The 12287-nt window shown below is 33.6% G+C and overlaps 2 protein-coding genes across 2 annotated transcripts; both read left to right on the top strand.

The window, feature by feature from the left end:
* Positions 1 to 5676: 5676 nt before the first annotated feature.
* On the top strand, positions 5677 to 7645 carry LOC128042588 (berberine bridge enzyme-like D-2). Its single transcript, XM_052633986.1, has one exon. It carries the CDS (start codon positions 5751 to 5753, stop codon positions 7374 to 7376), a length of 1626 nt encoding a protein of 541 aa, XP_052489946.1. The 5' UTR covers positions 5677 to 5750; the 3' UTR covers positions 7377 to 7645.
* Positions 7646 to 8684: 1039 nt separating this feature from the next.
* LOC105770478 (berberine bridge enzyme-like D-2) lies at positions 8685 to 10485 on the top strand. Its single transcript, XM_012591697.2, has one exon. It carries the CDS (start codon positions 8719 to 8721, stop codon positions 10342 to 10344), a length of 1626 nt encoding a protein of 541 aa, XP_012447151.2. The 5' UTR covers positions 8685 to 8718; the 3' UTR covers positions 10345 to 10485.
* The last annotated feature ends 1802 nt before the right edge of the window (positions 10486 to 12287 follow it).

Raw genomic sequence — 12287 nt, 5'->3', positions numbered from 1 at the left:
TTTATAAAAGTCAAACTTTTGAATAAACTCAAATAAAAATTATGATTATGGTCCCTCTACTATGTATAAATTTAAGATTTAACATCTATATTATAATTTGATATAATTTGGTTCTACTTTTAGTTAGTCCAATTAGTTGATTATTTCGATTAAACTGTTTAGGACAAAGTTTCTCCTAAAATACCCACTCCAAACTTATCATACCCATATATATATTTGCGTTAAAAATGTGTATTCATCATATCATAATATATTTTTTTCGAGTGTGTTAGAAAGGTGTACTTATCATACCTTAATAGATTTTTTTTAATGTGTTAAAATGTGTTTTGAGAAAATATCACAACATTTTAACCGGGATAGTTAAGGAAGCTAATTATTTAGACCGACTAATGTCATTAAATAGAATCATCATCGATCTCTATGAATTCATGTTTTTAAATAATTTTTATTTTTATAGATTTGGATGACCTGCCACTTAATTGTTAAATATAGTTGATAGACATGACTAGTATACCATGGTGAATTTGACCGATAGTACAACGCATACATTAAAACATATGTTATATATACACCATAAATGGAAATATTAGAAAGTTTTATTTTTTTATTAAATCATGTAATACTTAGGATGTAGTTGGAAGGAAGAAATTATGAAACAAAAATGTATTTATTTTTAAACTTAAGGTAGTAGGGACTAGGGACCTTAACTGTGATATCATGTTTTAAGTATTTTTTAATAATATTTTATAAAAATAATATATTTTTTCTAACTGATGTGCCACACCAATTCAATCTACCTTAATATAGATGAAATTGAAGTTTGTATCTACATGTTGATGACAACAATGCGAGTCAAAATTTATGTTATAAACTTTTAAATGACTTCTGTGGTTGAAATGAACCATTTTAAGAATGGTTGATTAATATTATTTAAGGTAGTAATTATATACTACTTTAAAATGAGAATCAAAATGATTTTAGCCACTAGATTAAAATAAATGGTTTTAAGTCTTAAATTTTATATTTTATCTCACATTATTAAAATAAATTCAACAACATCCAATCTTTCACTCCTTCGTTTTCTTTTCACCATGCAATTCAAATCTTAGGGTAAAAAAATTTGGATAATTTTACTTTCATATTTTTTAGTAAAAAATTGGAATGGAAAGCAAGAGATTAAAGTTATTAAGATTAATCAATTTGGGTATTAGGCATTTATTGTTCTTAATAAAAGACAATTGGTCGACTAATTTTTTTATTTTTTTGACAAAAAAGAAAATAAAAAAGGCAAACTACATTATGTAACCCATTTCCCCAAGTGGGGATACTTCAAAAATTTGTAAACCTTGACTATCCAAATGAGCCAATTTGACTAGTCTATTAGCTTCCTAATTCTCTTATCTAGGGATGTGACAAATACTCCAATGATGAAACCGGGAAAACCGCTGGAGAGTTCTCCTAATCAAAGTAGAGTTGGATCCTCTATTGAGACCCGCTTGCATGGCAGATACCACTTCTAGACTATCCGTCTGGACCCGCACATCAACATAACCTCAATTGCTCAATATGTCTAAGCCATCTAAGATGCCCCACAATTCCGCCTCAAACACAGAGCAGCTTCCCGAGAATCTATTAAAACCAAAGACCCAATTTCCAACTTGGCCTCGCACAATTCCTCCTACTGACGAAGAGCCATCCTCAAGCTTTACGGACCCGTTAGTATTTAATTAGACCCAGTTTCCATGCAAGTTAGTGTACAATGTTGGAACTTGAGTTGTTATTGTTGGGCCCCTAGCTGACATCATAAACTGTTTGACCCAGCTATAAAAGATTTTAATAACGTCGATACTACTCCAAGGCGTCCCCTGAAATAGAAAGGGAAATTGTGGTCTTTCCATATGTGCCATATGAATATCCCAAAGAAGCATTTCCAAGTCGACCAAATTTTTCAATAAAAAATATACCTAATACCCAAATTGATTAATCTTAATAACTCTAATTTCTTACTTTTCATTCTAATTTTTTTCTCAAAAAAAATCGGAAACCATAATACTTTAATTACACCGTGAAAAGAAAAAAATGTGTGTTATTTTTATTTTAATAAAATAACATAAATCTAAAATCTAAAATTTAGAACTATTTATTTTAATCTAATGATTAAAATCACTTTAATTCTAACTGATTAAGTGATTAAAAATTTAAAAAGAAATTAAAAGAATCTCTATGAATTAACTTATTTGCTCAATCTTAATTTTAATTATTTGCCACGTGTACTACGTTATGCACATTTGTCATATTCATTGTCTAGCCAAACAAATAATGGAAAGATGGATTGGAGTTCAATCTGTCGTACAAATTAAAACATGAGATGAAACACAATAAACTTTGGATTGTTTGCTAGGCCAACAATACTTTTATACTTCAACTACAAACCTTACCATTTATGTAGTTTAACCAAACAGATAATTAATTTTCAAGACGATTTGAATAGTTTAATATAAATAAATTAATACAAATTCAAAAATAAAAAAATCATAAAAATCATAAAATTATAAAAATCAGTTAAGGGATTTTTAGTCTAGGTCCAACCGATGTGACCAACCAATTTATAATAGGGTCAGATAACATTGTTATAAGGTAGTATGGTTTTGAGTCTCATGTGAATTTTCTCTCTCAAAATAGAGTTTTTTTTTATAACCACGTGTTCTTATTTGTTTTACAATTTGAGCCTAATCATGTTTAGACTGGGAGCGATATTCAAGTAAAGTCTTTCCAACAATAATGACTCTGATTTGAACTCAATACAAATACCCGAGGAAGAAACTCAGTGTCACTTCTTCTAATCATTTTGATAGAACTTTTAAAATTACAAAATTTCAAATAAAATAGAATGATTTAACTGAATAATTTATTTTAGAAAAAAATAGTATTAGGGTGAGAATGAGATAATATGGTTTGAACCTATATGTTTAATATAATTTAAAAAAAAATCTAATTATTAATCAAAAATATTTTGTGGTTGAAGTTAAATTAAGTGGAGATTAGGTGATAAAGTTATGAGTCCATTAGATCACCATTCCTCTTAATGTCCAAACAAATAAGGGAAAGATGGATTGAAGTTCAGTGTGTCGTACAAATTAAAACATGAGATGAAACACAATAGACTTTGGATTGTTTGCTTGGCCGACAATACTACAAACTTGATGCGAACTCGTATTCGTTGATGAAATCGAGTTGCTTGTTACCCGATCGTAAAATTAAGTAACTTAGTTTTTGTTTATCAAAAAGGCCGGTTTCAAAGGTTGTTAGTTTTAAACAAAAAAGATGAATGAAAGATAAGTTGATGGAAAGATGGAATTTGAACTCAACAGCAGAAGAATGAACCACTATTAAAGAATAGAGACCCAATTCTTATAGAGCTATCAAGGTGATAGATGAATAGATGGATATGACTGTGACCTTCACACTCTAAGAGTGATAAGTTCGAAAAGAAACAGATTGATGCCACCAGCAAACTAGATAAGTCAATTTGAATCACTACGAACAACTAGAGTTGAACAACTAACAAATATATTAAAATTCATTCAAAGATCAAAAGTTCTCCAAACAGGTTACAAGCAAACTATTTATAGGCTGCTACGTACCAGCCGAATAGACACAAAATAATTACAACTAAAGAAAGCTGAAATTCAATTTAATTCAGCTGATTAGTTCTTGAAGAACTTAATTAATCAACTTTGACAATTGAAGTCCTCGAACAGTCATTGAAGCTTGATACTTGAAGTTCTCGAATAGTCATTAGAGTGGACTTAGAGTTGGGCTGAATGAATCAATAACTTGATCGGTCAATGATGATTATGATTCTAAGTTAATGCTCCATTAGTGCACCGAATGTATGAGCAGCTAATCAATGCAACTTGTGGCGCCCGAAGGGTCTTTGGTGGGAACACTCGAATTTGAATGGTTCTTTGGGTGTGAATACCAAGTATTCAATGGTCCATTGATGTGAACAAGGATGGCTGGCTGATCAGCTCACACGAAGATCAATGATTGTCTCATCGTTTCACGAATGGAAACTTGAAAGAGTGCACCAAGCAGCTCCAAGGTTCATGAACAATCGGGTGCATGTTTCTCCTTAAATGAGCTTCAATGAATTTGGAATAATAATGCATGAATGTTCAGCCGACTATTTGAATAACCTGTAAGACAAATTAAAACTTGATTAAGACAAACTAAAACACCAATTTAATGTGTCATATGCTAAGACACAATTAAGAAGTCTGACTTAGACATGTATTAATGCTGTACAAAACTAGGACAAAATTAATAGACTTAAAACGACTAAGATAATCAGACATGTAATAACGCTGTAGGGAATTAAAACATAATTAATATGATTGAAATAACAAAAGAACGTTAAGTCTTATTCATCAGCTAAATTAGCTAGCTAGAATTCGGTTTGCAGTAGATTGCATAGGGCACTTGACGAGCACTCCCAAGCTCGATCAATGAGCCCGGTTGAAGTTTCTCCCCAAACTTGTTCAACTAAGGCCGAAATTTCTTCTTTGAACTTCTTGGCTCGAGCTTGAGTAATTGGACCAGGTGGTAGCTCGATTGGCTCGCCAACAGATTTGATGGAGCTCTTGGACGAGATCGTATCAAAACCTTACCATTTATGTAGTTTAACCAATCAGATAATTAATTTTCAAGACGATTTGAATAATTTAATATAAATAAATTAATACAAATTCAAAAATAAAAAATAAAAAATCATAAAATTATAAAAATTAGTTAAGAGATTTTTAGTCTAGGTCCAACTCATGTGACCACCCAATTTATAATAGGGTCAGATAACATTGTTATAAGGTAGCATGATTTTGAGTCTCATGTGAATTTTCTCTCTCAAAATGGATTTTTTTTTTATAACCACGTGTTCTTATTTGTTTTACAATTTGAGCCTAATCATGTTTAGACTGGGAGCGATATTCAAGTAAAGTCTTTCCAATAATAATGACTCTGATTTGAACTCAATACAAATACCCGAGGAAGAAACTCAGTTTCACTTCTTCTAATCATTTTGATAGAACTTTTAAAATTACAAAATTTCAAATAAAATAGAATGATTTAACTGAAATAATTTATTTTAGAAAAATTTAGTATTAGGGTGAGAATGAAATAATATGGTTTGAACCCATATGTTTAATAATAATTTAAAAAAATCTACTTATTAATCAAAAATATTTTGTGGTTGAAGTTAAATTAAGTGGAGATTAGGTGATACGTTATGAGTCCATGAGATCACCATTCCTCTTAATTTACATTTTGATCCCTCGTACAGTTGAATCAATACTTATTTCAACTAAATCCTATGAAAACACTGTGAACGATTCTTGCGGTGGGCGGGGTTCCAAAAATTATTTCCTTGCGTTGGTTCCATGGCAACCATGGTATACTACAACATGGGAATCAATTGAAAATGCATCTAATATCATATTCATATATATATATGCAAGCAGTTTTGTCACATTTCATTTGTTGCAAGCTGCCTAGCTCTTTGAGATCCTTAAAAAAATAGCGATGGCAGTTTTTGTCTGCATAACTTCTAATAGAATAACAATGGCCGGCCACGACAACTCCCTTGTATTCCATCTTACCTTGTCCATCCCGTTGTCGTCAACGTATACCATGATTCTCCAATATTCCATAAAATCCGCAGCTGAGGTTCCTTGATATCCCTATCTTTAACAGCCATGGTGAACTTGAGCCTCCTCCTCTTACACTTTCTTATCTCATCTCTCTCAGTCTCAGGCTCAGCAGCCACTGATCAGAGAAATATTATGTCTTGTCTTAACTATTATAATATCAGCAACTATACCATCTCCTCTAACGTACATAATCATGACTACTCTATTCTTCTCAACTTTTCCATTCAAAATCTTCGTTTTGCTGAACCCACAATTCCTAAGCCAATAGCTATTATCTTACCGGAGAATAAAGAGCAACTTATCAACACTGTCGTGTGTTGTACAAAAGGGCCATGGGAGATTAGAGTAAGGTGTGGTGGCCATAGCTATGAGGGTACTTCATCGGTAGCTAGTGATGGGGCTCCATTTGTGATTATAGACATGATGAATCTAAACCGTGTTTCCGTGGATTTGGGAAACGAAACAGCATGGGTGGAAGGTGGTGCAACACTTGGTGAGACATACCATGCTATTGCCGAGTCAAGTTTCATTCATGGATTCGCAGCAGGATCATGTCCTACGGTAGGGACTGGTGGTCATATTGGTGGTGGTGGCTTTGGGTTTTTGTCTAGGAAATATGGGCTAGCAGCTGATAATGTGATTGATGCTCTTCTCCTTAATGCAGAGGGTGAATTATTAGACAGGCAAGCCATGGGAGAAGATGTATTTTGGGCAATTAGAGGTGGTGGTGGTGGCATATGGGGAATCGTTTACGCTTGGAAAATTAAGTTATTGAGAGTACCAAAGACCGTAACCAGCTTCATTGTGTCTAGACCGGGCACCAAAGCACATGTAGCCAATTTAGTAAACAAATGGCAACATGTGGCTCCAAATTTAGAAGGTGATATGTATTTGTCATGCGCTGTTGGTGCTGGCCTGCCTCAGGCTAAGTCTATTGGCATATCAGCAACATTTAACGGCTTCTTCCTCGGTCGAAAAAGAGAAGCTGTTTTGATCCTACGCCGGGTTTTTGCCGAATTGGGTGTCGCCGAGGAAGATTGCAAGGAAATGAGTTGGATTGAATCAGTGTTATTCTTCTCTGGTCTAGGTGATGGAGCCCTAGTCTCAGACCTCAAGAACAGGTACCTGCATGACAAGCATTACTTCAAGGCCAAATCAGACTACGTAAGGAATCCAATATCTCTTACGGGCATAAGAACTGCCATCGACATTCTTGAAAAGCAGCCCAGAGGATATATAATCATGGACCCTTATGGTGGCATAATGAACAACATAAGCAACGACTCAATTGCTTTTCCTCATAGATATGGGAATTTGTATACAATACAATACCTGGTCGAGTGGCATCAAGAAGAGAAAAACAGAAGCAATGAATATAGAGAATGGATAAGAGATTTTTATGATGCAATGGCTAGCCATGTTTCATGGGGTCCAAGGGCAGCTTATGTAAATTACATGGACTTTGACCTTGGGGTGATGGAATTAATTAACACTAGCGTCCTATCTGAAGATACCGTTGAGATGGCTAGAGTTTGGGGTGAAAAATACTTCTTGAACAACTATGATAGGTTGGTGAAAGCCAAGACACTGATTGATCCAAACAATGTTTTCAAAAACCAACAGGGTATTCCTCCCTCCACCACTATTGGTCTCGAGGCACGTACTTTCTAGCCTTGGAAAGGTTATACTTGTCGCATATACTTGTTTGTTAGTTGAAAACATAAATTCAACCTAGGGTGTACTAAATATGTAATTGTCAAATATAAGATTTACTGCAAGTCCATGTAACATATTAAAAAATTCATTCCCTATATTTTGGTTTCTGTAAATTACTCATTTGCCACGTGTATTACGTTATGTACATTTGTCTTATTCTTTGTCTTGTCAAACAAATAATGGAAAGACGGATTGGAGTTCAGTCTGTCGTGCAAATTAAAACATGAGATGAAACACGATAGACTTTGGATTGTTTGCTTGGATGACAATATTTTTATAGGTCAACTACAAACCTTACCATTTATGTAGTTTAACCAATAAGATAATTTATTTTCAAGACGATTTGAATAATCTAACTGATGTGACCAACCAATTTATAATAGGTTCAGATAACATTGTTATAAGGTAGTACGGTTTGGAGTCTCATAAAAATTTTCTCTTTTTAAATTTTTTTTTATAACTAAGTGTTTTCATTTGTTTTACAATTTGAGCTTAATCATGTTTGGACTAGGAGTGATATTAAAATAAAGTCTTCCCAACAATAATGGCTTCGATTTAAGCTCAATACAAATACCGAGGAAGAAACTCATAATCACTTCTTCCAATCATTTGTTAGTTCAAAATAGAACTTTTAAAATTATAAAATTTCAAATAAAATAGAATGATTTAACTCAAATAATTTGTTTTAGAAAAATTTAGTATTAAGGCGGGAATGAGATAATATAATTTGAACGTGTATGTTTAATATTAATTTTAAAAAAACCTACTTGTTAATCAAAAATATTTTGTGGTTGAAGTTAAATTAAATGGAGATAAGGTGATAAAGTTATGAGTCCATGAGATCACCATTCCTCTTAATGTCCATTTTGATCCCTCCAACAGTTGAATCAATACTTATTTCAACTAAATCCTATGAAAAAACTGTGGACGATTCTTGCGGTGGGCGGGGTTACAGAAATTATTTCCTTGCGTTGAGTTCCATGGCAACCATGGTATACTACTACATGGGAATCAATTGAAAATGCATCTAGCTAATATCATATTCATATATATATGCAAGCAGTTTTGTCACATTTCATTTGTTGCAAGCTGCCTAGCTCTTCGAGATCCTTAAAAAAATAGCGATGGGAGTTTTTGTGTGCATAACTTCTAATAGAATAACAATGGCCGGCCACGATAACTCCCTTGTATTCCATCTTGCCTTGTCCATCCCGTTGTCGTCAACGTATACCATGATTCTCCAATATTCCATAAAATCCGCAGCTGAGGTTCCTTGATATCCCTATCTTTAACAGCCATGGTGAACTTGAGCCTCCTTCTCTTACACTTTCTTATCTCATCTCTCTCGGTCTCGGGCTCAGCAGCCACTGATCAGAGAAATATCATGTCTTGTCTTAACTATTATAATATCAGCAACTATACCATCTCCTCTAACGTACATAATCATGACTACTCTATTCTTCTCAACTTTTCCATTCAAAATCTTCGTTTTGCTGAACCCACAATTCCTAAGCCAATAGCTAATATCTTACCGGAGAATAAAGAGCAACTTATCAACACTGTCGTGTGTTGTACAAAAGGGCCATGGGAGATTAGAGTAAGGTGTGGTGGCCATAGCTATGAGGGTACTTCATCGGTAGCTAGTGATGGGGCTCCATTTGTGATTATAGACATGATGAATCTAAAAAGTGTTTCCGTGGATTTGGGAAACGAAACAGCATGGGTGGAAGGTGGTGCAACACTTGGTGAGACATACCATGCTATTGCCGAGTCAAGTGGCATTCATGGATTCTCAGCAGGATCATGTCCTACGGTAGGGACTGGTGGTCATATTGGTGGTGGTGGCTTTGGGTTTTTGTCTAGGAAATATGGGCTAGCAGCTGATAATGTGATTGATGCTCTTCTCCTTAATGCAGAGGGTGAATTATTAGACAGGCAAGCCATGGGAGAAGATGTATTTTGGGCAATTAGAGGTGGTGGTGGTGGCATATGGGGAATCGTTTACGCTTGGAAAATTAAGTTATTGAGAGTACCAAAGACCGTAACCAGCTTCATTGTGTCTAGACCGGGCACCAAAGCACATGTAGCCAATTTAGTAAACAAATGGCAACATGTGGCTCCAAATTTAGAAGGTGATATGTATTTGTCATGCGCTGTTGGTGCTGGCCTGCCTCAGGCTAAGTCTATTGGCATATCAGCAACATTTAACGGCTTCTTCCTCGGTCGAAAAAGAGAAGCTGTTTTGATCCTACGCCGGGTTTTTGCCGAATTGGGTGTCGCCGAGGAAGATTGCAAGGAAATGAGTTGGATTGAATCAGTGTTATTCTTCTCTGGTCTAGGTGATGGAGCCCTAGTCTCAGACCTCAAGAACAGGTACCTGCATGACAAGCATTACTTCAAGGCCAAATCAGACTACGTAAGGAATCCAATATCTCTTACGGGCATAAGAACTGCCATCGACATTCTTGAAAAGCAGCCCAGAGGATATATAATCATGGACCCTTATGGTGGCATAATGAACAACATAAGCAACGACTCAATTGCTTTTCCTCATAGATATGGGAATTTGTATACAATACAATACCTGGTCGAGTGGCATCAAGAAGAAAAAAACAGAAGCAATGAATATAGAGAATGGATAAGAGATTTTTATGATGCAATGGCTAGCCATGTTTCATGGGGTCCAAGGGCAGCTTATGTAAATTACACGGACTTTGACCTTGGGGTGATGGAATTAATTAACACTAGCGTCCTATCTGAAGATACCGTTGAGATGGCTAGAGTTTGGGGTGAAAAATACTTCTTGAACAACTATGATAGGTTGGTGAAAGCCAAGACACTGATTGATCCAAACAATGTTTTCAAAAACCAACAGGGTATTCCTCCCTCCACCACCATTGGTCTCAAGGCACGTACTTTCTAGCCTTGGAAAGGTTTATACTTGTCACATATAATTGTTTGTTAGTTGAAAACAGAAATTCTACCTAGGGAGTACTAAATATGTAATTGTCACATGTAAGATTTACTGCAAGTACATGTAACATATTAAAAAAATCATTCCCTATATTTTAGTTTCTTTAAATTTTTGTTCCCTAACATTAACTTTCTTATTAATGGAATGACATGGCTTAACCTTAATTGACGGGCATTAAATCAATTTAAAAAATTTGCTGGTCTGGAAAACAAATAAAATAATGTGACTTAATAATGATTGGCGTGTACTAAAAATAATTTAAACACAACAATTATATCCAAGAAAAACAAATAAATTTGGAACATTTTAGGGTAAAACAAAATCAACCTTTTACCTCTACTCATTTTTAAAATTGTTGTTTAGCTTTTTAATATTTGATCTAATGAAATGGAAATCACCAATAAGTCTTGTCATTCCATTAACAACACAATTAACGTATATGGATTAAAATGTCAAAATTTCAAGCATACATAGACTAAAATATTTGTTTTAGATAGTAGAAGGATTAAAATTAACTTATGACATGGTATAGGGACTCGTAGTGTTATCTACCATATTTTTAAATTGTTTTTAGCTTTTCACGGGTGGAAATGTAGAATTTATTATACTGATCAGAATGGAGCGAGAATAGGTTTGTGGTGACAGATTTGATTTGAACAACAGAAGAGTCTTTTAGAATTCAGTAACTTTATTTAAGAAATTCTAGAGACGAAATTTTTTAAGGGAGAGAGAATTGTAACAACCTGTTTTTTAGTGGTGCCGGAAACAATGATTTTGGGACTACAAATCCGATGAGTAAGTTCGTAAAATTAGTATTTAAATTATACGAGTCAATAATAATTTTTATATTAAATTTTGATTTGATGACTTTTAATTAATTGAATTAACGATTAGAATAAGTGGTTCAGTCCAAAAGTCAAGTTGTTTTTGAAAATGAGGTATTAGGACCCGTTACCGTAATTTAAGGTTGTAAATATTTTTATTAAATGTTTACAGAGTCGTATTATAGGTGAATTGAGTTTTGGTCCAGTAATTTTGATGATTGGTTGCTTAATTAAGGTAAAAGGATTAAATTGTAAAGAGGTAAAAGTTAATCGCCATAGATTTAAATTAGTAAAGGGATTAAAATGGTAATTATACCATGGCCAAAAAGTCCAAGTGGTGGTGGATATGATTAATCCAATTTCTTTTGGGCTATTTGGTCATTTAGTCCTAATTAATTTAGGGTTAAATTGAAAGTAAGCTTGTTTAGTTGAAAATTTAAAATAATTGAAGGATCAATTATGCAATTAAATCCCTTAGACTATAATTATACCATATTCTCATTTGATGGACAAATATGGACATGTTTTATTTATTTTGTTAAGTTATAATGTAGAGGTTACAATTGTAAATTAAGTAAATAAAAGGTTAAATTAAAAGAATGCTAAATTAAGTTATCATCTTCCTTTCTTTTCTTTTGGAAATTGAATGGCCATTGTTATGGGAGAAGAAAGCTTCGGTCAAGCCAGGGTTGGGGTATGTAAGTGATCATTGATATTGTTTTTAGTATTTTTTTATGTTTTTGAGCTCGTATTAGCTTGGCCTAGCTAACCTGGATACTAATTTGTAAAACTATTAAATGTTATAGATTATGCCATTGATGAGTTTGAGTTGTTCTTGAAGTTTTATGGTAGATTATTAAGCTTGGTTGTTAAATATGACTATTTTGTAAAGTAGATTTTAGTAATTTTAATGTTTAAAGACTAAAATGTTAAAGTGATAAAATTAAAAGGACTTGATGTAAAATAACAACAAATATGGGTTGTAGTGGAGTGCTATACAATTCGACTGAACTTAGTTTTAGTTAAAATTGGTTAAATTGCGAGTTTTGAGCTTAGGGACTAAATTGC

This window comes from Gossypium raimondii, chromosome 7, assembly GCF_025698545.1.
Source record: "Gossypium raimondii isolate GPD5lz chromosome 7, ASM2569854v1, whole genome shotgun sequence".
Classification (NCBI taxonomy): domain Eukaryota; kingdom Viridiplantae; phylum Streptophyta; class Magnoliopsida; order Malvales; family Malvaceae; genus Gossypium; species Gossypium raimondii.
This window is presented reverse-complemented; position numbering and strand designations above follow the sequence as displayed.